Source organism: Aquila chrysaetos, chromosome 1 (assembly GCF_900496995.4).
Source record: "Aquila chrysaetos chrysaetos chromosome 1, bAquChr1.4, whole genome shotgun sequence".
Taxonomy (NCBI): domain Eukaryota; kingdom Metazoa; phylum Chordata; class Aves; order Accipitriformes; family Accipitridae; genus Aquila; species Aquila chrysaetos.
This window is the reverse complement of record NC_044004.1, coordinates 32,813,523-32,839,014: the sequence shown is the minus strand read 5'-3', so window position 1 is coordinate 32,839,014 and position 25,492 is coordinate 32,813,523. Positions and strand designations below refer to the sequence as shown.

The 25,492-nt window shown below is 41.2% G+C and overlaps 1 protein-coding gene across 3 annotated transcripts in view; it reads left to right on the top strand.

Annotated features, from left to right (window-relative positions):
- The first annotated feature begins 7,282 nt into the window (after window positions 1-7,282).
- SGCZ (sarcoglycan zeta) overlaps window positions 7,283-25,492 on the top strand; it is a 530,884-nt gene continuing 512,674 nt past the window's right edge. For all 3 annotated transcript variants that reach the window (XM_030023778.1, XM_030023769.1, XM_030023797.1), the window contains exon 1: window positions 7,283-8,166. In XM_030023778.1, the coding sequence (XP_029879638.1) occupies window positions 8,128-8,166 (39 nt within the window). In that variant the 5' untranslated portion in view covers window positions 7,283-8,127. The remainder of the gene's footprint in view (window positions 8,167-25,492) is intronic.

The following is a 25,492-nucleotide window of genomic DNA, read 5'->3' as shown; positions in this document are numbered from 1 at the left end:
AAATTGCTGGATGTGATTCTGTGACTACACCATTTCAGCAAACCCAAAGTTCAAGTACTAAATTCCAGCAGTATGCTGGAATACACATCCAGCAGTAACTTAGACCCATAACCTAATATATACAAAAATAAATGAGCTATGTTGTTTTTCTATTACCCAAAAAGACATGTATGGGAACTCCAGGCTGTGTTTGCCATTTGACAGGACTACAGCATGTGGCCAGCTGCATTCAGTCCAGCAACAGAGATGCTTCTTTTTTTACTTTTTTTTTTTTTTGAGTAAGAAACAGAACCAGATTCATACATTCTCTGATACAATTGACATGCTATTGGTTACAAGCTGTATTGACACAAATAGGCCTGTTGAAAGTATTAAAATAGATATAATAGCATATATGTGTATATATTATATAATGGGAATTTAACATATAAATGTGCTAAGTATAGCAATGTCATATAAAAATTGTGTAGCAAGAAGTTGTCTGAGCACTGCACCTAACGAAGCCTGGTTTCCGTTAGATTCGTCTTATGGTTGATTGACATTTTAACTGAACTATACTAAGGTTGCGACATGAGCTCACCCCTAATTAGACAGCAGAGAATCCACTGAGGAGATAAACATAACTGCAAAAAAAGTTTTTTGTCAAAGGCTGTTCCTTGGTAGGCATGAGAGGATCAGCAAGAGGCACTAAGCTTGACTGAGGAGGGACTGCTCTTGTGTCTGATAAATACATATTTATGATTAAAGCTTTTTAAACTTACCATTTTCCTGTAGATTTTTGCATACAAACTAGGGTACACTGACTTCACCCTGCAGTTGTCCCTTTAGTGAAGGTATCAGCGCGGTCTTTGTTATCTCTTGTTTAAAGTTATTTACTTTCACAAATAGGTGGGGGGATCTATTTAAAACCTCTATTAATGCAGGTTGAAGTTGGTCATTAGGTTCAAAGGTTACTAATGGGGCTCAGAGACATGTCCATGCACACATATAAACACACACAATCTCAAATCACACAAATCCCATACCCTCAGAAATCTGACTTACAAATATGTACAGATTGCAAACACACAGGACTTAGGTCTTTCTTGGTATTACTTTGGAATAGCTCTAGTTACAATTGTAAGACTCTTATATTTACATTCAGAGCTGCAATCTAACATGATTTTGTGCGAAAGTATACTCCTCACTCAGAGGTATTATTAATATTTGTGTATTAAATATTAATGTATACATGTATCTTTGCATGGCACTTTCTAGATATTAAAAAGAAAAGGTCTCTGTCCTCAAGAGCTTACAGTCTAAATACCATTGTTGTAAAAAGCATTTACCTCCTGATGAAACTGAACGTACCTTGAAAGTATTTCTTTCCTATGGAAATAACCAGCTTCTCTAAGCAGTGCGCTAGAAAATGAGTGGTTTTTCCTACATGAAGTGGGATTTTTTTCCTGATTCATAACATTTATTTTAATTATAGCTAAGGTTTACAGATTTTTCAACCTAATTATCTATTTGCATATTTACTCATTAAAATGCTCACATTACTTGCTAGAGATCAGTAAATAATTTTACTAGGAAGCTTAGTTATTCAGGAATCCATATGCATTAAAAAGAATTATGCATATGGATTATGCATTATTAGAACACCTTAAATTGTTTGAGCTATAGAAATGTTGTACTTTATTGAGCTCGAAGTGTGAACAGTGTTTCTTTTTTGAATATCCAAACTGGTGGGCTGCAATTTGGATTACTATATGGTAATACTTTGCAGACTCTTTCATTCATAAACTTACACAGATGGGTAAGTGTAATTTCCTTCATCTTACAGTTGTGGAAACTGAAGCAATAAGGGAAGTGAGCTATTGAATTGCATGAGGTCACAGAGCAGGTCATTGGCAGAGCAAAAGTAGTTTTCCTAACTATGTCATCTCTCAGCTGGACTATTCTATGCATAAATTCGATCTCTTGGAGCAATTTGGTAGAAAATGCATCTTTTCATGACAAATACTACCTTATTTTTGCCCTTACTGAAAAAATTAATTCCTTATTGTCATCAGCTTACATTTTCTCTGAACATCATATTGCTTACTAGGCATTATAATGAATTGTTCCAACAAGTACTATTTTTACTGTACAATTTCTAACACATCAGGGAACTGTAAGTTTGATAGGCAGTGTTTGAGTCTCAACTCTTAAGAGTGAACACAATCTAAAATAGTTGTATTAGAAAGTTAAGAACTACTTCCCCTGTATTACCTTTCAAAAAGGCCTTATACTGGAGTCTTCACATGTAACTTTGCAAGTAGTTAGTGGTAGACCCTTTGGAAAATGAGAAAGAAATGGCATAGACATGGAGAAAAAGGGGAAGAGTTATTTGGATCCGGTTGAGTGATGAGAAAGGCAAGCCCCAAAGTTTTGGGAAGGCAGAACCTGAACTTTTCAGGCCTAATTCAAGTTGAAGTACTTAATCTCTTAAGACTTTGTTATTATTAATTCAATCTAAATGTTGCCTTTATTTCTCCAGCTTTCCTATTTGCCTTCAGATTTAATTTATACATTTCAAAGACCTGTAGCCTTTTCTAGGAGACATAGAAGGGTGGCCTAGAAAAAATTACATGACCCCCAAGTTAGAGACCAACATACAGTATAGTGCTGCTACTATATTCATTTGTATTCATGATCATAGTAATTCCAAGTCTATGCAAACGGAGAGCATCATTCACAACATATCTTTAAATATCCCTTTTGTTGTTGTTGTTCAATATAAAAGTACTTCTGCAGTGAATAGAAGAATGATTGGGATGAATCTTAGACATTTTCGTTGCCAACATATTTATTTGCTCGCATGATAAAGCTAAACTAAACAGCTCATGGGAAACATATTTATTTGCTCTCTGCTCTGTTTTTCTTATTATAGTGTTATGGTTCTTCCTTGTTCTTAGCTCTCATAAGCCTCAGGGCACAACAAAGGTTTGTGGGCCCCTCTGCACCTTAGAAGCCTTTGCTAGGCCAAGGAAAATTATTCTTTCTGGCTTGTGATGGGTTCTGAAGCATGGAAGATGGATTGGTATTTTATTAACTTCAGCCCAAAGGTCTCCAATTTTATGTTACTCAGAATACTCTTACTAAGAGATAATGACAAGGTAACATACATATACCTACGTTAGCTTGACATCCACTATTTAGAAAAAAATAATTACACATCGTGGAGCAGTATAAAAAACATTTCCAGGTATACAGGTGTCCCTTACAAGTTGAGGAAAATGTAGCCATGCTGTTTAAGAACTATATTAGTACTCATATGTACTCATCATCAATGCTGAAGTCTGTATCCTTAGCCTTAAATGCTGCTTTTGTGGGTTTGTGGTTTTTTTTAGAATGGAAAATACCTATGAAATGTATCGAAAGAGCTGTGTTGGCTCTTGAATTATTCTCCCCTTCTTACTAACAGTATGTTAGGAAAATTGTCCTCTGTATTTTAAAAGGATGACAAACGAGAAAGCGTAATACCTGTGGCTTCACCATGAAAGATTCCATCATTTTCCATGGTTTCATTATGATTGACATCTTTTTCAGATGCATATGTGTAACTCTGGCTTGAGTTCAATCGTGTCTGTATTAAGTTACTGAGCATGTGGTCCCAGATTCAGCCATCTAACTTCAGGAACTCCCTGTACAGTCAGAAGGAAACAGTCACTTCCAGAGATGATTCAGACCTTTATGAAATAAGTCACCCTCTGGAAATGTTTATCTTCCTGCACGGGCTATACCAAGAGCCTAAAGCAACACAGTAAATTATCTGTGCCTAGAGAAGATAAACCCACTCAAGAAGGTCTTCTAGGCAACTCTGCCTTGGAAACTCCTCAGTCTGAGAAAAAGTCTCTTTCAAAGGCGAGAGCAATGTGCTGACAAGAAGACAAAGCACTCCGAGCCATGTTGTATGGGACGTAGGCCCATCTCTGCATCTCTGGAAAGATAAAGAAATCATGATAGCTATCTAGCACTGGAACTACTGTGCCTGTTTAAAAAGCATGATTTGTTGCTGGAAAGCTGTACCTTCTCGCTGCTCCCAGCACAGGTTTGAACTGCACTTTCTCACTGTTTGGATGTATCACAGGGGGAGTTGGCTGCAATCCCTGCATTAGCTTGCTAATACCTTATGATTATCAAAATGTTTTTGCAGACTTTATTTAGGAAAATATGCTCCCCTGTTATTTGCCTGCAGTCTGGAATGACTGAAGAATTTAATTTTTTTTTATGTCCAGGAGGCAACTTTTCCAGATTGCATGAAATTCTGCTCTGACCTGGTTGGCCATTGAAAAGTCCTGCATATGTTCTCTATCCTGCTCTTGTACTTCAGAGTCAACTCGGCTACAAAAACCTACATGAGGATCTGCAGAAAGCAAGTCTTTTAGACTTAATAAAAGGAAAAAAAGCCCACAAACAGCATAGAAGACTAAATACCAAAAAATAACCTAAACTTGACCTTAACCTAAGTCAAGTACTTCAAAGTTGAACACTCACTTTTTAAGGACGCTTATTCTTCCAGGATTCTCCTCTCATACAGTCTTTAATTATATCCTGACAATACAATCTTTAATTATATCCTGTATATAATCTGTAATTATGCTTACCAGGAATGCCTGATATAGGAAGCCTGGGGTGCAGGAAAGACATAGGACTAGGCAGTGAATGACTTCTGCATAGTGGTTTGTTAGCAGAGAAAAAAAAGCTGGAAGGCTTAGCAGATGAATGAAGCAGATGAACACATGAATAAAGGTGACACAGTAGCTAAGGCAGTTGGGTTTACACCAAATAGCAGAATTCTTTCATTGGTCTACCACATGTTGACCTGCTGAACAAAAGGCCTAAGGTCAAAGTCACTGCTTGGTGACAGCAGACTGCTGCTTGCTTCGTGTTCTTCATTTCCAGACACTCATTTGCAAGCACTAGGCTCAGGGCTCATTTTCAGAGCTCAGACTCTGATTTGCTTAAAGATTTGCTAGTTCCTCTTTGGATCTAGCCTCTTGGCTTGGTTTCAGTTTTCCCCTGTATTAATGGTAATGATAATATTTGCCCTTATAGTAAAATTTTGTGTTGACACTTGTGCAGAATACAGTTGTTAACAGTGGTGAGTGAATCAAAAAGCCCTCTTTAAGGAAAATAATAATTCCAGACTGTATGCAACGACTAAGACATAGGGCCATACATGAATAATGAGGATGAAAATGTCAGCCCTGTCTTCTGAATTAGGGCCCTGCAATGAGAAAAGAGATGTCTTACAGATTATACACAAGATAAAAACCTAAGATATTTGAATCCACTAGAAGTTTGGTATTAATTAACTTTGGAGTGCCTGCCTTAGCAACAAAAAACACTTTTAAAGTCACTTGTTAGGTTATATTATCTATGAAGAGTGAAACATATTTTAAAGTATTATTCGAGTGACTGTCAAAATCAATTAATTTTGCCTTGTTTTCTAGGGAGATTAGGCTTGTATGATTGCCCTGTCCATTTTCCTTGTCTCTTCCCTGAACTCTTGACCAATATAAACCAAATTCAGCACAGGATTCTCAAATGTGTCACATCCACACACATTTTGTGCCAATATAAAAACAAACTGAGGAGTGACCCATCGAAGAAAGTCTGCAGTGTGGCAGCAACAAGACAGCAGAAGGTCACAGTGCTGCAGGCCCTCTGTTTTTATAAAGCTGCATTTTGTGCAGCTACTTGTTGGCCTGCTAAGCGCCATGCAAAGAGGTGTGGATTTATGGAGAGGCTCAGGGGTCTTCTGGTTATCCAGTGGCATGGGTCAGGGCACCAAGGAGCTCTCGTTATGTCCCCTGGTTCGTGTCACACACTGGGGCAGTCCTCTTCCCAGCACTGCATAGTGACACATTTTGGGAGGCTCACAAGTGCCTTCTGAGAGACATTTTCCTTCAGCATGGTCTGTTACAGAAGTCTCTCCAGGTTTTTTATTTGGGGGGTGGGTAGGGTCGGGTGGTATTTTTCTGTCAGGGAAAAACAGTCCTTTAAATTTCTACAGGTCCTACAGCAGCTTGATTTAGTGTCCACTTTGGCAGTCTTTTATTTGGGCATAAGTCCGTTGGCTCACACGGGAACGCTTTAAGTCTTTAATCTTTACAAATTGCAGTTCTAGATTAATGATAATAATGATATTTACAGTGCATTCACAATGAACCTGGAAGTCATGTACAATTTGTGCGGAGAGGAGAAATGTCATTTGCCCATGTCTGCCTTGCATCTGTAGAATTTTCCAGAAGATGAGGGCTATATTCAGTCTTCAGAAATGGCTATCACTGGCCATCACCCAGGGCTTAAGCGTATGTTAACCTTGAAGTGTTGGAAGCCGCAAACAAATCTATATTGAACTGGAAACAAGGTATGTACTTTGAGCCATTAGATCTGTCTACTTATGTCGAATTACCAGGAATACCAATTCTATTTAAAGTAGTGTAGAAAGGAGGCGATAGTACTAGAAAGTGATAGTTCTGAATTTGCCATTCATGGAGTTAATAAATAAGGCCCCCAAAAGACTGATAGCAGGAAACCAAAATTCACAGCCTTGTTCTCCAAAACTGCAAGTGACAGATTTACAATAAAGTACCGTGATAAAATCAGGATCTCAGTGGGGAGGAATTTGAATTTTTAAATCTAATTTTGATTCTCTTTGGAGTGATGTGATAGCCTCAAGACAGTGAATCCTCTGGAAAAGGAGCTTAGGTAAAGTAACACCTTGAGAGAGACTCGGATTTAATCCATGTGCCATCAGAAATGCTGCTCCACCAAAGCTGCAGCGCATTAATGATACACTCAACAGCTGCACAAAACCCGTGCACTTCAAGCCAAAGATTGAGAAGTTTCACATCACCTTACTAATTTAGACACACCTGCAGAGAGAGAGAGAGGGAGATTTATTTTTTGCAGGGAGCGACACATGAGGCAGTAACGCTTTTTAAATTGGTGAGAGCGGCTGTTATTCAAGACACGTGGGGCTAGCGAGAGGAGCCATTTGGCGAGGGTGGCGAGGGCCGGGGGCCGTAACCGGCCCCCCCCCCCCCCCCCGGGGGGGGGGGCCGCAGCGGGGCGGTGCTGGCGGCGCGGCGGCGTTAAGACCCGGGGGCTGCGCTGCTGGGAAAGGAAATGTTGGGTTTTGAGAGCCGGAGAAATCCCCCCCCCCCCCCCCCCCCCCCCGCCCCGTGCGGGCCGTGAGGCGAGAGGAGGCAAGTCAGTCACCTGGCGGTGAAGGACAGTAAAACAGGAACGAAGGGGGAAATCTCTCCCTCTCTCCCTTCTCTCTTCTGCAAGAGATCCACCTCCTGTTTTCCTCCCAACTCTTTTAGCATAACCTTCAAAGAAGACCATCCCCTACAGACTTTCTTATATATTTTTTTTTTACTGTTATTATTATTATTATTGAGAGAATACCTTTAGCTGCAAAACAATTTTTGAGTCTATGCAGGACTTGGGGGATTTCGTTATCTTGCCAGCGAAATTGTTCGTCGTTAATGTCTTGCGCTCACAGGGTGCTAAATTAGCTACCAGAGTAGGCATGACGGAGAAAGGCTTTTATCATGGACTATTCTCTTCAGTTTGAACACATTTGCTTGAAATTTGCTGCATGATGCTGTCCAGGGAAGCAGGATTTTTTCTCGGGATGCAGCGATTCGCCGGTTTCTGAGCTTATTGCAGAAGAAAAAATAATCTTTAAACTGAGTGGATTTTTTTTATTTTATTTTTTTGTGCCGTCTCCTCCTTTCATTGCCAGAGGACGTGAATCTCTTTCACCAGGGAAGGTTCACCTGTCGCTTTAATTCTTAAGGGAGTTCTTCTCTTTTTTTTTTTTTTAAAAAAAAGTGAAATATTTTTATTTATTTATTTATTTATTTATTTATTTTAACCGGTGGAGGCGTGATCGCGGAGAATGAGACTGAGGGGAGCTGCCAGGGTTTGGAGGACAAGGCTGAGTTTAGGCTGGAAACTGAGAGACTAGATTCCCCCCAATCCCTTTTTTCATCCATACCCCCCCCCCCCCCCCTTTTTTTTTTTTTTTTTTTTTTTTTGGCACAACTTCCCTAGTTTCCCCTCCGCTCCGCTCAGTTTCCCTCTATGGACAGATCGGCAAACCTGGACACGGAGGAGCTCAAGGTAGGCGACCCGCCGGGTGCCGTCATTACGATTTGGGTGGGATGCCGTCCTGCCCTCTCTCCCTGCCGCTGCCTGGCCGCGGGGGCGGGGGCTGCGCGGGGCGGCGCGCGGGGCGGCGCGCGGGGCTCCCGCAACCCCGGGCGGGGGGCGAGGGCGCGGAGCCGGGCGCAGCCGCCCCGCGGTGGGGGAGTGTGGGGGGGGTGAAGCGCTGGAGGGGAGCTGCCAGAGCCGAGCGCGGCCGCGAGCATCGTCTTAATAGTGTTAATAATAATAATAATAACGATGATGGTGATGGTCATGACGGTGGCGATGATGGTGATGGTGCTGCCCGTGTGCTCTCGGCGTTGCATCAGCGCTGGGGGCAGCGCCGGGCGCAGCAGGCATCTCGCCCCGGGAGGAGGCGGCAGCGGACCTGCGGGTTTCCCGGCAGAAGTTGGCTCTGAAGCCTTTCTCGCCTGGGCATCTCCTCTTCTTCTTCCTCCTCTTCCTCCTCCTCCTCCCCTCGCCGCCGGGAGTGAGGGGGAACCCCCCCCCCCCACCCCCCCCCCCCCCCTGCGCGGCGCCCGGGTCCCCTCCCCGAGCCGAGGAAGCGGCGGCGGGATGGGGGGCAGGGGGCGCCGGGTCGGCCCCCGGCTCCGGGGCCGCTTGAACAATAAAACTTTGCATTAGGACGGTGCGAGTGCGAGGATTCCCCCCCTCCCCTCCGCCCCCCCGCCCCAGCTCTGGCTCCCTCCCCGCTGAAAGAGCATGCCTGAGAGCGCTGAGCATGCTCCTTTGCGGAGATGGAGAGCCTGCCCACACCTGCTGTTAGACCCCCCAGCCCTGAGCGGAATTTGCCTCAAATAATAATAATAATAACAACAACAACATAAATCTCTCTATCCATCTATACGGGGGTAAAGAGGGTGGGGCGGGGAAGGCAGCGGCGAAGAGGCCCAGCGCGGCGGGGCCGCCGGGCGGGAGGGGAGCGACGGCCGAGCGGGAGCCGGAGGGACCGCGGGGGGACACCACACACACACACACACACACACACACACACGCCGCGGGGGTGGCGGAGGTATCGCTGCTCGGCTAAGGAAGCGATGGGAGAGGAAGGGGAAGACAGCCTTCCTCCTCCGCCGCACGCACAGCCATCCTCGGGACACCCACGCAGGGCGCCGGCTTCCCCGCGGCTGAGGAGGGCTCTCCGCTGGGGAGGTAAACTCCGGCGGGCACCGAAGTGCTGCCGTGGGCTCCTTCCCTTCTCTGGCGAGCCAGATCTGAAAGTACTTCAGCGTACTTGTCTGTAAGACGTCAAGGAATAAATAGATTCACCCCCCAGCCTGGCTCGCAACTCCCATAAATCCCCTCAGGAAAGACACACCAGAACTGTAGCACGGCTCGGGTGTTTGACGTGACGGAAGCGCAGGACGGAGAAGGTAATAAAACAATCCCTTGCTTGAGAACCGCCGATCTTCCTGGCGCTTCAAGTACTGCCACGCCGCAAGCGCTGCCTGCCTCAGCTGGGAAGTCCTCTCCCTCCCTCCTTCCCCAGCCTTTCCAAGATTTACAGCTGGTGTGGGAAAAGACAGGAGCCGAGCCTTCCAACTGAGGGGGGGGGGGGGGGGGAGTTTTATTTTAACTGTTTATTTTTAAAGGGTCTTTAAAGAAAATATGCTGATGCTAAAAGGGGACAGCACTTTGCAGGAATCGTCCTTGAAGCCCGAGAGGCACGTCCCGCTGTGAGCGGGGCATCCGGCGCGGGGCTGGTGTAGGGGAAGGGGCTTCCATTAATCTCGTAGTTATCTGCGCTGCAATTAAGACTAATGTTGCAGCGTGTACAGGCTGAGCGACCTTGAGCACAGCAGCATAGCTGAGAAGTGGCACTGCTCCTAAGCATCAGCATTTTCATCCCCCCCCCCCCCCCCAAGAATGAGACGAGCTTCCAAAGGAGGCATTTCAGTGGATGCTCTTAGGACCTGGGCAGCTCTCTGGGAAAAGCCACTCTGGCACAACGCTTTTCCTGGCTTCCCCGGGTGTTTTATTGATGCCTGGCTGCTGGGGAGTGATTTCAAACGCAAGCGGGGTGCCGCACGGAGCGGAACCGGGAGCGCTGCCCGGAGCGGGGCTGCCGGCGGGCTGCTCCCCCCGCCGCCACCGGCAGGGGGTGGTGCCGGCCCGGCCGCTGGCCCCCCGCCGCCGGGAGGGATAGGGATGTGAGGGGGGCAAAGCTCCTGGGGACTAAAGCAGTTCCCAGCGGGTGACCTTGCTGTAGCTGGGCACAATAAAGAGCGGCTCGAAGTCGTGAAAAAGCTTTCGTCAATTTCTGGCTAGTTTCGGGAGAGCTTAAGTCACGTCAGTGCTCGACGGAGTCGGGGCATACAGTTAACGGGCAGCTGTAGGTCCTGAGGTGTCTGTCGGGTGAGCTCTCTCCCACATCACGCTGCACGGAGGGCTTATGTGAAGAACGTCAAATATGGTAGCAATGAGTCATAGCGGAACTTGCCAGGAATTTTGGAAACGGGCTGGACGCTGTCTTTCGTGGTTTCCTCCGTTATGACAAATGTATGCCAGTAAGCATCAAAAAGAATAGCGATAACGTCCCTACTACTACTACAAGTCGAATGTGCTGGCTCTAATGATCATATGTGATAATGATATTGGAAATATGTACTCTGTGATAGTGAAGGCTTCTATACATCTTCAATCAGGCATTAAATAGAAATTTGAAGTCTGGGTGTTAGTTATTGCTCCGATTGTAATGAATTCTGAATTACATATATATATATAATGATGTATAATGAATATACATTTTGAAAGGTCATCTTGTGAAAAACTGAACAAGTATCATGTGTGCAACACCTGCTAATGAGGGTAGGTGTGCTTCCCCTTACTAGTCTGTGCACGAATTCCTGATGAAACAGATCAGTACTGAAAACAGAGACTACTCTTCCAGAGGTTTTGAGCTGTTCTGGTTTTCCTTTGATCTGTCTCATCTTCTGTCTCAGATGCATACAAGAACTTTCCTCTGACTTTTTAATTCACAAGCCTGTGGGGCTTTTGTTTTAAAGGAGTAGGACTGAAAACACAGACGAAATAATTCTGTCGTAGTTGCACCGTAGTCTTGGGTTTAGTGTTGTGAAGCACTTTCTGTTACCTAACAGTATGTGTGATTGTCTACACCTACATTTTGAACATACATGAAACTGTATGGCTGTGCGAGTATTATGTATTTTATAGGGCTTTTTAATTTGTGTGTGTGTATAAAATATAATCAATTAACTTACACACTTTGCATTTAATGTATGGAAAACTTATGTTGAGGCATTTGTGTTTAATTGCTTGAAATTGTCTAAATTTGTTTTGCAAAGAAGAGTTGGAGAGGCATTTGTGTTTGCTGGACCACTAATGACTTGTGATTTTCATTGACACTGGGTAGGTCATTACAGATTTTGCCCTTCATGTTTGTCCAGTCGTACATACAATTCCTTTAACATATATAGCGACCATTTCTCTTACGTTTGTTTAGTAACCACTACTTGTGTATGGTCTTAGATAGTGGGTGATAGTATTCCTTGTAGTCTGTAAAACACTCTGATACTTTTCTGGAGGAAAGTTGGTTTGTAATCGAATGTATTATTATTAGCATTTAATATATAATTAGCATAGATTATTAGCATGATGGAATAAAAACCATCCTGGAAATCATTTCTTATTACTTGAAGATGCTGTTTCAGTGAGAATTTTTCATTACAATCCCAAGATGTTATTTTTAATAGTGTGTTTAAGTATCTTGAAATTATCACTTTTAATATGCTAAAAAAATTAAACACTGTACACTACTTCTGAATCATCTTATGAACATTAGCTGAATTTCTTTATTCAGTTCATGAGAGAATATTTATAGTCTGTTTACAGTTTTACATTTCCTGGTGATATAAAACTACTTAACATCTGCATGAAACTGGTCACAGATGAGGTTCTGCGATAATAGTCTTCCAATGCTATTTATGTAATTTATGAAATATTTGATAAAGAAATTCAAACAAGGAAACCACAAGAATTTAAACAAGAGGTTGATTCAGTAGTTTTGTGGTCTTAAACATGTAAATCACTTCACTATTTAAATTAACAGGAGAACTAATACCCAGAGGAATTCTGTAATTTTTTTTTTTTTTTTTTTTTTTTTTAAAAGAAGGAGCCAGAGAAACTCGTGTGCTTGGTGTGGTGTGGGAGGACTTTTGATGAGACTGGGTAGGTGGTTATATTTCTGTTTTAAGTTAGTCATTCCATAATGAAAAGTATAGTACTCTATAACACTCAACATACTCTTATGAAAGTCCACTTCGTTTATTCATGTCTCTGCTTGCGACATGGACATCTTAGTGTGGATACTAAGGGATCTTCTTTTTAATGCAAAACCTGCTCACTCCTACCCTTCTCTACCTGTGTCCCTCCAAGAAACTGTCATGGTTTACTAAGGCCCTATCAGCAATACTCAATAAAGACAATTAACCTTTGCATTCACAGTCAGAGAATTCAGCCTTTAAACCATTCTTCATGAAAGGTCAAGCTGAAATGGTTTTAAAGTAATATACATGCAAATTCCTTTTCTCTGTGTTCCTATTGTGGGATTTCTTCTCCATCTCCCAATATGTGTAAGGACTAGACATAGTCCAGGAGGCTGGAGAGAATTCTATGCATAAGATATAGTTGTTCAGCAGACATGGAAAAAAGGTCAAGACAACGTCTGTGCTCTCACTATACACTTTAGAAATCATTCCTGTACTATCACTACCAAGAAACAGGACTAACCTGTGGCCGAGCTTTTTGACATTGTACATTACAGCTTTGCTAAGCTCAACACTCTTTAAATGGAAAATACATCAAAATCTGAAGGCTTGGTTAAAGGGAAAAAAGCACTTTATCCTCCTGTTCTCCATGGCTTTTGGGATAAAAATTGCTGCGTGTTCCTCTGCCACTGTATTCTGCACTTTAAAAAAAATAGATGCAAGAGATTTACATAAAGGTTAGCAACACATTTCTTTCTTCCTGAAATGGAAGAGGTTAGTGTGTGATGCTACTGTAAGCTGGGTTATTTCTATAGGTCTGAATGTAAGACTTGGAGGCAATGTATAACTCATGCTAGAGCCTTTCAAAGATAGATCAGTCTAATGTGAAGACATATTTGGGACTCCCAGTCATGCTTTCTTACTATGTCCCTTAACCATTTGGAGGTTGGTATTGCCTTCCCAGGTTCCTGATTAGGCCCTGATTGTTTGTAAGGTATAATGGCAGAAATGTCACAGGAGACTTTTCCTGTGAAATCATTTCGCCTTATGCTATTTTATATAAACTTCGTAAACCCATGTCCAACATAGTTGTTTCTACATCCTCTAAGGATCCAGAATTCCAAAGGACAAAGATAAGGATTCAAATATTGAAAAAAAAAGTGCACTGAGTTACAAAAAAACTCTTTTCTCTCTTTGACATGGAAGTTGCAGGGGCCTCTCTGTAGGGAAAACACTCTAGTTTTCTTCTCTCTTCCTTCAAAAGAAACCTGGAGAACACGGCTTGGAAGTTGTACCTTTGTCTTTATTTTGAAATACTCTGTACATTTAAAGAGCTTACAGAAACCTGCTTAACGCCCTGTTGTACTTTTGTCTGTAGCCATATATAATGCCATTGTAAAGCCAAAATTACTTAACAGTCCAAGAAGGAAGATTGACACTTATCTACTAAGCCATCAGATCCTTTGCTAATTCTAGGCTATTACATGTTAACTCCGTTCCACAAGGAAACCCTTCTTTGTGAAGAAAGGTGTTGTGATGTTGCTATTCCTCATCCCAGGAAGGAATGCCTGTTGGCTAAGCCACAGCAGTGAGAGATGCAAAATGTGAGGCTTTATTCTTGGTTAGCAGTATTACTGCAGCTAATCACACAAGGCCGGATTTACAGAGGTACTGAGTAAGTCAAAGCAAGCTTGTGGTGTTCAACAACTTTAAGAAAAAAAAGTGTTCTGCCTGTACCACCCATCTTATACCTCTAGACAACACATTAAGTAGGATTGTGTGATTTAACTCCTGTGTATTTGCACTGCTTGAAAAGTACTATAGGAGGACGGAGTATCGTTCTGCAATTTTAAATTAGCAGTACTTTGTTAAATCAGTGCAGTTACATCAGCAGAAGTACATTAATGATGTGTTTAAAAATCAGTGCCACAAGCAGCAGAATGCCTCAGGCATAAAAATCTGGGCTTTAGCCATATTTCTCTGTTTTATCAGTCCTCTTCAGTTCATCTGGGCAGCATGGTCTGGAATTTATAGGTTCCACCTTCCTGATCCTACAATTCTTGAACAGACAGAGTATGTTAGTGAACGGAGGCCGCCACTACTGAAAAATCACTTTCTTTCCAGTTTGTAACAAGGTAATCGTGTACATTTAATGGAAGCACATAAACTGAAAACACAGTTAATTTGAATTTGTGCTTTCTAAATGCGTTGTTCTTTGTACCATGATCAGGGTGGAAAGTGCCGATTGTTGAACCAGATCCACATAGGTATTTTTGCTATTTTCACTCTTCAAGATCAGAGTTGATGATACTTGTAATTCTCAGTTATGTAGGTCTTCTTCTACTCAGAATTATTCATAAGGTATTTTGAGTTGGATTCAAGAAAGGGGAAAAACTTGCTAACTTCATATTGAACACAAGCAATGCAATTGCCCTGGTTCAGTGGTTACATGGCACAACAGCTCTTTAAAATCAGTGTAGGTTTTAATTCAGAAAAACCTTTATGGAAAATCAATTTAACTTAAAATAGCAAAATTATCCGATTGGTACATTGGTAGTTGATGTATTGTGGTATGTTGGGACCTGTAGCTGAGAAAAAAATGCCATAAACCACTGAAATTACAGGTACATTCTTTCCAAGTGAAGTTATTCAGTAATACTAAATTATATTATTTCTAGTAAAAGCTAGTCCACATGCGCAAAGCACTCCATAAATGGCTCTGCCTTTTAACTAGTTGAAGACAAGTAAATTAATTGTGTTAGAGGAAGGTTTCACGTTTGCTTAACTGAGTTGCATTTAACAAATTGCCAACAGACATAAAACAATCAAAACTAAAAGTAAAAAATCAATAGAGCCTTTGCTGCTTTATAAACTAGTATGTTTCTGCACATAGATCAACCGAGATGACAGAAGTTGAAAGGCAATCTAGAATTTCAGGAGTTACCTGTAATAAAGAGGGAGAGAGCCAGCTGAATTGAGCCTCAGAATCTGGGTTTTACCTCGCATTCGATTTAAGGCCTTGTATTGGAAAGGGTGTTAAATCTGGACTCAGGTGCCTAGCCATCGCACATCCAGGCTGCACGCTGTGTGCTGGGAGAGGGTCAGGGCTGGGTAGCCCCCTCTCCACTCTCTGTCTGTCCCGATTGCACTTGTGGCTCGGGCATAAACTTGGTTTGGCTATAAGTAGCTTTGGAAGTAGTCAAGCCATTAACAGGCTCATTATGAGAGCTCAAAGTCCTGTGTTTTCCAGGAACATTCATTATTTCCTTTAGGAGCTGCTACAAGGAAGGTGCCTGCAGTGCAACAGAGGCTCAGTCCTGGAAAGCAATCTGCAAAGACCCCACGTCACCCACCAGGCACTGAGCGTCTGCAGATGCCTCAGTTTTCCCTGGTAATGCTGCTTAGGCACATCATGCTAATGAGTACACATTTGCTTGCATATTTCCCATCTGGACTGAGAGGAGTATTTTAGGATTTATGCTGCTTAAGGGCATTGAAATTCATCTACCAGATATGTCGAATTCTCCTGAGGACTGTGATCCAATGAGGGTGCTCAAACGATGAATTCTTTGCAAGCATGAGTTCAGCGCACAACAGTAGCCCCAATGGCTTTCACTTGATAAGTGGCCAAGAAAGGTAAAAATGCCTGGGTCTTCCCTTTAATGGGAACTTTTACTATTAGCTTAAACTACACAGATTTTTAACAATAAAAGGCGATTGTAGCACAACTTGGAGGGGTTGTTTCTATTTTGAAGAAAAGATTGAGCCAATTTTCTGTACTCAAAGTGATTGCTTGGTCATCATAGTCCAGTAAAACATATAAGAATGTGAATCTCAGTCCAGTAGAGAAACTCCTGTCAACGTTGTAAGGCTTCAGGAGACATGTAAGATTTCAGTGTGCATCTTTTTTTTTTTCTTTTTTTTTTTTGGTGGTAATTTGTCTTGGCTAATTCAGGAGTCTCCCTGCTGAGCAGACTGGCTGTTGTAAATCCTATTCACCAGGTAATATATGTGTGAGGAAGGACGTTGAATGATCTATGCCCCAATAAATGGCAGAGAGCATTTCAGAATGCATTACAAAGAGACTGGAAGTTTTTCCAAGAAGACTACTTAACCTTAAAGCTGAAACTTGTGGCATCTTTTATTACTTTCAATAGTTTGAAAATTAGGTGTGAATAAGTACAAACTAGGAGCCACTCACTATAAAAATACACTCTTCCAAAATGACACAAAATCCTAATCCTCTCTGAAGTTTAGAAGAGTTCAGGCAAAAAAGCAAAAGACAAGAATTGGGACTAAGATCCATCTGTGCTTTGTTTTGCTTGAGTCATCACCAACAGATGGCAAATACTCTGTAGAAATCACTCAGCTGAGTTACTCCAGTTTGTGGCGTACCTAAGGCATCTACCCTTAGTTCTAACCTTATACTCTTTGTCAGAAACTCAGTTTCCTCTGGAGGTTCAGACAGGTACCAGCACGCAGGCTTGTGCATAATTATGCCTTCAGATGCAGTACCTGTTATGTAAATATTGGTAATAATTATCTTCCCTTTTATTTCTTCTGAAACAATAGGTTTGAGTCCTAACACAAGACTGCCTAGCTGTGTCAAACTTTATAGGCGGTTGCAAAAATAGCTAGCAACAAGCTGGTATTGACTGTCACTTCCTGTAGGACTCAAGTTGACATACACTATTTCAGATATACTTCAGTTTAGAAATATTCTACATGCCATTTCCCAATGACTTCTGCAGTTGAGCAGACATGAGACGAATGCAAAAACTGTCTGTCACGTAGATTCATGTTCTCACTTCATCTTCATGCAGGGAAGATTATTATTCCATTTCATCAATGTTTTATTAGATTTTCCTGAAAAAGTTGGCAAAAGAATATCATTCCTCAGAGACTACCAACAAGTTAGTTAGTGTGTGCTGTTTCCCCACTACTGGCATTGACGTTCTCATTTCTGTAAGTATATCTTGTTTTCAGGGGAGTGAGATACTATTTTTAGAATTGATCTCATACTTTCCTTCATTTCTCCCCCAACTTATTATGAGATGGAAGTGAGTATGTGATTGGAAAATGATCTATTTGCCCAGAAGAGACCTCTACCTAGTTAAGCTCCCTATTTTGTTCAGTATTAATTTAGATGAGGTAGATAATATTCACTGTTCATGTAAATATGTCATCTACCCAGTCTACCAAGACCACTTGTGCTATTGCTTAATAAAATTATGGGTATGTGAGTAGTGTCTCTGTGTCTCATGATAAAATTTCCATCGTAATGCTCACAGGCATAAACCAGAAGGCACCCTTTGCCAAGGTGCTGTCTGTCCTGTTGAACTTGGACTTTTGTAAGCCTTGATCAATGAATGAATGTACCTAGTAGGCAGCGAACTGCAGCATGATGAGCAGAGCAAAGAGGAAGTGCCTAGGAGAGCTGCACAGAAGCCTAGCACCTGATATGTCAAGAATTATAGATTATATTGAGTAAAATTCATTTCAGTTTTGGGCATATGCTGCCGCATCAGACTACAATGCTATTATTTTGTAATAGACATACAGAGCTTGCCAACACAGTTTTAGAATAGCCAAGTGGAATGTAAAGATTTCAAGTCAAAAGGAAAGGCTGAGCAGTGCAATAACAAATGACAGCACAGTGATCATGTGCTGAGCTGGTGGCATGCTGAATCAAAATGACTGTATGGCTGTCTGTGCTATTGTTCAAGCTGATGCCTCACTGACAGATCTTAATTATTCACAGATTTAGCACTATGTTTTGTAATTTTTAAAAAATAGGATAAGCGAGTGTTTTGTGCTGATATTACCATTTGGTAAACAATGGTTATGTGGCATATGCAACATTTAAATGCATGGGAAAAAAAATAATTGGGTGAAATTTATTTCTCCAGGTGCTAGAAAACTCAGATGATTACTCAGAAAATTTGTAGGAAGCACATGTCTGTGGACATGGGCTTGCACAGGAGGTGATAGAAGCAGAAAAATCCGAGAACCTATGAAAGCAGCTGATGTTGCTATTGTCAGTATGAGTTGGATGGTGTCAAGATAGATACTGTCTTACCATCCCAATGGAATGTTACCACTGAATTGGTATGTGATGTGTTTTATAGTTTTCTGATCTAAATATAGGATCAAACCTTGCACTCCTGGGCACTGCAAATTTCCCCTAAATCTGTCATTGGGACCTATTTCACTTAGCTTTCACTAGATATTATTTTAGGGAAAACCTGCCCTGTTGAACAGGTGTACTTTTCTGTTTCCCATAATGCCAAATATTTTTTTGCTACCTCACCCTTTAATAAAGAGCTACGGTACTAGCAGAGACTAGCAGTTACAGGTATCAATATTGTTTCCATCTGTGGAGAAGACAGCTTAAGTCTGCTCTTAAAACTAATAAAATAAATAGACTTACATTTGTCTTATGATGCTGCTGCGATTTTTCTTTAAAACAGAAGTCTACTTAAGTTGCAATTTCTATGACTCTATCATCACATCTTTGTCTATGTGCATAAGAAGACTCATTTACATTTTAAATTATTGATTTTTTAATAATTTATCACAATGCCAAAATATTCTATAGCATTGATATGTAAATGCTTCCTGCATCTTTACGTGATTCCCTGCTAGATACAGCCAGCAGCATGAACAGGAAAGGAACAGGAGAGGACGACAAGATACAAGTCTACTGGAAGAAGCCAGTAGCACGTGAGCCAAATGAAGGTGCCTTCCACTGTCTGACCCAAGTCAGTTCAATACAGTTCTGTGCTGTTTGCTCATCCGTATCTGACCTGCCAGCAAGTTGCACAGATTGAGTGTGCTTAACTTTTCTAGCAATGATAAAGTGCCATAAATTTTTATTTTAGGAGGCACGAATACTTTTAAACCAAGATCCAAAGTAAAATGCAGCTGAATCAGCGGTAGTGCAGAGGTAGTAAGCTCTGTTGGAGGGCTGGCGGTGGGCAGTTGGTGGCTGGAGCATCTTACATTGGATCACCACTCACAAAACAGAAGTGGGCAACCACAGTGTTAAGTGCCCCTTCTGCATATAACATTTTGCAGAGTGTGTATATGCCATGAGTTGCCACTATTCACATTATTCCAGAATTTGGCCCAAGAATCATGGCATAAGGGCAGATGTTTGGTACATATTTTACACAAATTGCCTGCTTTCTGCAGAACGTTATGATGGTGGGTTTGTTTCTTGCTTCTTTTATCATTATTGTTAGATGTCTGGTTTAAATAAAGGGGTCTAAAATTGCCTAAATGTTTTTTTTTCTTCTGATCTTGTAAACAAACAAAAAAATTGTGAAGGTTTCACTATGAAAAGAATATTTTCTGCATAAGGAAGTTAAATACCTATTTCCACTTCAGATAAAAGCTCAGTTTCCCTTACCTTGCAATGATTTGGTGTTCACTCATATGTATTTTTACCCCAGTAATATAGAAAGAACTGTTCTTTACAAAAGAATTTATCTGAAAGAGATTTAAATGTAACCTTAGAGCACAAAACATGAAACAAGAAAACAGAGTTAAACTTTTAAAACAATCAGTTTTATTCTGCACACAGCAATTACTTCTGCTGTCATCAGGAATAAAGTTTACTACTGTTGGAAACTTGTAAAAAAGTCAAATGTGTTCTTGTAAAATGCCTTGTCAACTGCAAGTAAACAAGACCATACCTTTCAAGAACCGGGCATCTCCTTATTTTAGTATCGAGAAGGTTTGTGTCCTAAACACCTGCTCAGAAGTAGTTACAAAAATATGATTTGAACAAAGAGAAGGAAATGCTATATTCCTATGCGGCAGAGAAATCCTGCTTATTGACTTTCTGAACTGCCTCAGCCAAAATACATGACATTCAGCTGTTCACCTCATAGGGAGTTCAGAGATGCCTACATCCAAAAGTTGAACTGGGATTAATATGGATGTCTTTGTTATTACACTTCAATAAAACTAATCCTTATATCAGTACAAGTCGTATCAAAATTAAGGCTAATGACAGACACAATCCCTGTTTTTTATTAAAAAAATACCTTCTGTGAACCTTTCAGGGGAAGAGGAGACAGGAGGAGGAATAATTACCTGTCTGCTCAATTTATTCTATTTTAATCTAGAGCCAATTAAAATAACTTTTTTTTTAAATATACCTTTAAAAAACCATACTTTTTAAAAGAGAGGTACAGTTGTAATGCATCCCTCATATACATTCTGTATCAGGACCAGTTTGATGGGTAGTTTGCTTTTATTGGTACCTGATTCTGAAAAAACAAACAAACAGATGAAAACCTCAAAGCTGTAAATTTTCACAGGCTAGGGCTAAGAATGAGATGGCAATGCTGTTTACCGGGATAAATCAGGTGCTACTAACAGAATTTCAATACCAAAGGTTAATAATATCATCATCAGTAGCTCTTTAAAGAGACCTGACTGCCTAAAGACAACTTAATTTTAAACACTGAGACAAGTCAATCAGTATACACCTAAAAATATGCATTGAGGGATGCAGTTTGCATATATTACAGCCTTGTTTTTTCTTTCGAACTTGTGAGATCTTGAATTCTTTTGTTCACTTATCTAGGAATGTAGGCACATGCGTATGGGTCTGCTTGTTGCTGGTCACTGGGCAGAGAAAGAGAGTTTCTAGGTGAAGGACAGGGCACAGAGAAATAGCCTTCTACTCAAAATTCTGCGCTTCCCATCCTACTCTTAAAATATCTCTCTCACCAGGCTGTTTGTCCGGTGATAGGGGAATGCTGATGAGTTGAAAATGTAAATGTCAGCTCAGCCAATGTACATTGACTATGGCCTGAGAGGTTAGAAGGTGGGCCCATTTTCCCATTTTTACATTTTGCAGTATCAGAACTGATAGCCTGTAACATTTAAAGTGGCTAAGGGCACAGTGGAAAGCAAAATACAGAGATGCCAGTGAAGCCATCTCAGTGCTCTTGGGAGCACTATACTGGATCATGACTAAATGGATGTTTCTGACCAAGTGCCAACAATTTTGGCAAGGCTGTGTGAAGGAATAAATGTAGAACTTTTTTTTTTAATCAAAATGCCCATTATGAGCTCCAAGTGTATTTTTATTTGTGTTTCATGGAATCCAGTGTCGATGGTGCAGGGAGGAACCTGCTTTTACTTGACAGTCTTTGTTACACTTTTTGCTCTGAATATGCTATGGTTAGATTTATGATGTAAGTAAATATCCAAATAGGCTGGTAGAGAAGGTATTTCTGTTCATGGCCATAAGGTAAATTAAGAGAAGTGTTATTTCCTAGACATCTACTTTGACTATCAGGCTCAGAAAGAAAATATATCTGGACCTGTTAAGTCACGTGGAAGAATAAGATTTATGGAAGATAATATAGTTACACATTGACTCCTGGAAAGCAGTACAGCAAACCCAATTTTAAGTGTGATTTAGAACATAATGAATTCAGGAAAGTTGTAGTTTTATCAAGGGCATTAGTCTTGAAGCATTTCTGAACAGTCATTTTGAAAGACTATCACTAACTAGGCCTAATAATTAATACTGCAGCAAAATACCAGTGAAGAACAACAGTTGGTGGCAAAATACCATGTCATAGAATCATAGAATAGTTTAGGTTGGAAAGGACCTTTAAAGGTCATCTAGTCCAACCCCCCTGCAATGAGCAGGGTCATCTTCAAGTAGATCAGGTTGCTCAGAGCCCTATCCAACCTGACCTTGAACACTTCCAGGGATGGGGCATCTACCACCTCTCTGGGAAACCTGTTCCAGTGCCTCACCACCTTCATCATAAAAAATGTCTTCCTTGCATCTAGTCTAAATCTACCCTCTTTTAGTTTAAAGCCATTACCCCTTGTCCTATTGCAACAAGGCCTGCTAAAAAGTGTCTCCCCATCTTTCTTATAAGCCCCCTTTAAGTACAGAAAGGCCGCAATAAGGTCTCCCTGAGCCTTGTCTTCTCCAGGCTGAACAACCCCAACTCTCTCAGCCTTTCTTCATAGGAGAGGTGTTCCAGCCCGCTGATCATTTTCATCGCCCTCCTCTGGACACATGCTTCTTTTGATGCAGCCCAGAGTATGGTTGGCTTTCTGGGCTGCGAGCGCATATTGCCAGCTCATATCCGCAAGGTATCTGATCTGTGTGTTCCTCCAGTTCTTCGTCTGTGGGATATACATACACCTGCCTGTACCTTTCCCTGAAGAAGCAGCATGGAAGAAGCAGACCCATCTGAAGTCATGCTCATCAGGTGGGTCGTGCCTCTGTTGTGAATGAGGTTATGGTAAAGAGATGCACCTCTAAGTCAGTGGCTGCCTTGCCTGCTTTCTGCCCAAGTCTCTCCACCACTGAGGCTTCTTTGGCACAGAAATTGACATTAAAGCTAATACATTGCATCACATTTTTAGGAAATTTCAAATTTGCTTCTGGGAAAGACTTTTGTTTCCTATCTTCTCTAAAAAAGGCAAGATCTGCATGAGACATCTGCTTTATCTGCACAATTAGAAGGGAAGATCATGTGCTGTTTTACAAATACACAAGCAGAAAAAAACTTTCCTTCAATAGCTTACAGCTGATGTGGATAAAGAGAACTGAACATAATAAGGATAATAAAAGATCTTTGATTCTGTTTATTTTTGTTTTCCATTGCTTTTTTATCTTACCTCTTCTGAGTTAGCTTTGTGGCCTTTCAGTAGTTTTCTGAAAAACATGCCTAAGAAAAAGATTTTTGCTGGCCAGTTTGCTGGTATAGTGTACTATGTTAGCTGAACCAAAGCCATCTTTCTCTTTGAATTCTGCTCTCCTCGAAGTATAATTCCTCAACCCTTTTCCAAGTAGTATGTGTATTAAAATGTGTATATATGTACATATAGAGCCATATGTGTGTACAGCATTTATAGGCCTGTATAATTTTTCATTTTTTCTTACTTTTAGTTTTTAAACTTCTTTTTGACAATAGTGCTTTAAAAGGTATGTTATTGTAGAATTAGTCTCTGTTGGTTTGTATTTGATTTTATAAACACTCATCAGAACAATCTCATTAATTTCAGTAAAAATTAGGAAAATTTTGATGAGATTTTTAGATAAATATTCCCGTTCAAGACTTGGAAATATAAGCCCTGTATTGTGACATGATTGCAACAGAAGAAATATTCACAGAAGCAGGTGGGAAAAATTTTCCTATGTCATGATCGGTGAGATAGGTACCAGATTTGTGCTTATTGACCTTGTTGCTGCCCAGTGGCTTTCTTTGCTACACACCCTCATTAATGGCAGCAGAAGTTCAGTCAACACATAGAAGCAGGGCAGCGTGTGGGTCTAATTACTGCAGCAGCATGCGTGTGTGTGATAATGGGCATTTTGTAGCTGAGAGCGTAACAACAAAGACAACAGGTGTCAGAATTCGAAGGTCTCGACAGTAACGGGCAAGGACACCTTAGTTTTTCGTAACCGCCATAGCAATTAATCACAGTGAGGATCTTTTGATTGAATCTTCCTCGGCCAATGTTTTCCTGAAGAGGCAGAGGGCTTGGCTTCCCACCCAACTCTACCTTGGCAGCAGTTCCAAGGACAGACGTGCCAGGGGAGGTGTTGGAGGGCAGCTCCGGCTCGGCTGCAGCAATCTCCCCCGGCGGTGCAGCGCCCGTGTCTCTTCAGCCATCTCTGACTTGGAGACCGTTCCCTTCTACGTTGTAAAAGCAGCTCTGCTGAAAAGACCACAAGGTCTCAGGCCACATTATTTTCCCTTTATGATATCTGTAAAAGAAGGCAGTCCCTGTTGCTGCCTTTCTCTGGCTCGGGTCCCTTGAAGCATCTTCCCTCTCTGCTTGGAGGTGGCTGAGTCTTCCTTAACAATGTGATGGGGAATTGGCATACATGGAGGACGTATCCTCCCTTGCTGCTAGCTTCAACTCAGAAGATTAAGCTTCGGCCCAGCTTCAACTCAGAAAAACAAGCACGGGCATATATTTTACAGCTCATCAGTACTTACAGTGGATGGAAGAAAATGTAGGCTAGTTACAAAAATAAGGGGCAGTGTTACAGCTTTTGCAGCCATGTCATCAAAAATATTCTACCTTTCTTGCACTGAGCCACTTGCAATCTGTAATATGCTGAACAGACATTTTGTGTCTCCTTTTTCCCTCAGTTTCCAGCAAGGAAAACAAGTGTTCTGCTTCAGCAAGTGAATCCACCCATGCTTGTGATATGTATACAGGCTATGTGTGAGAATTATACCAACAATTACTGTTTAGGAGTGCTCTGCATGCAGATGCCACATAGAGCATTGAAAATGTATCACATAGTTATGGGAAACACAATAGGAATCTTTCTGCAAGTGAAATAATTATATTTTAGCCACGTTGGAACCAAACAATCTAGCTAGCTCTAAGTCTTTATTCACATGTAAAAAGATCATTTATGCATTGTAATGCACCCTTGTCCAAATAATTGTGCTGGAATATTGTATGAAAGTTTTTGAACAGCTCTGTAATACCCATACTGTTGGATGACAGCAGTATCATTAGTAGCCTACGTAAGTATTTCGAACCATGTGCAAATTCATCTTTTATTCCTTTGTAATTTATCACACAGTTTTCACCTTCTATATATTTCAAGAGAAATTAACTGTACTTGAAATGCTTCCCAGGCCCAATTAGCTCCATGCATAGGTTAGATAATCTCATGTTGGTGTAGGGTGGAAGTGACACCATGTGCTGTTCCAAGGCCCGCATCTGCAGAAGGGCTGGAAGATGGGGTGGTTCAGAGGAGAGCCACAACACGGGGAAGGTTGCCGTTCAGGGTCTGTTTATCTGGTGAGGTGCAGTGCTGAGTAAAGCAACCAGAGGCATCTCTCAAATGTCTCTACTGTGCCCATTTCAAATACTTTTGACGAAGTCCTTCAGCAAAGGTTCTTAAAACCTTTAAGTATAAAAATCCTCTCATGAACAGTGACTGAATAAAAGAGAGGAAATATATAATCAGTGTCACTTCTCCAGGAATGGAAATTGAAGAAAATATCCCTAAATACTTGTCCTGTCTTTATATGGTGTCC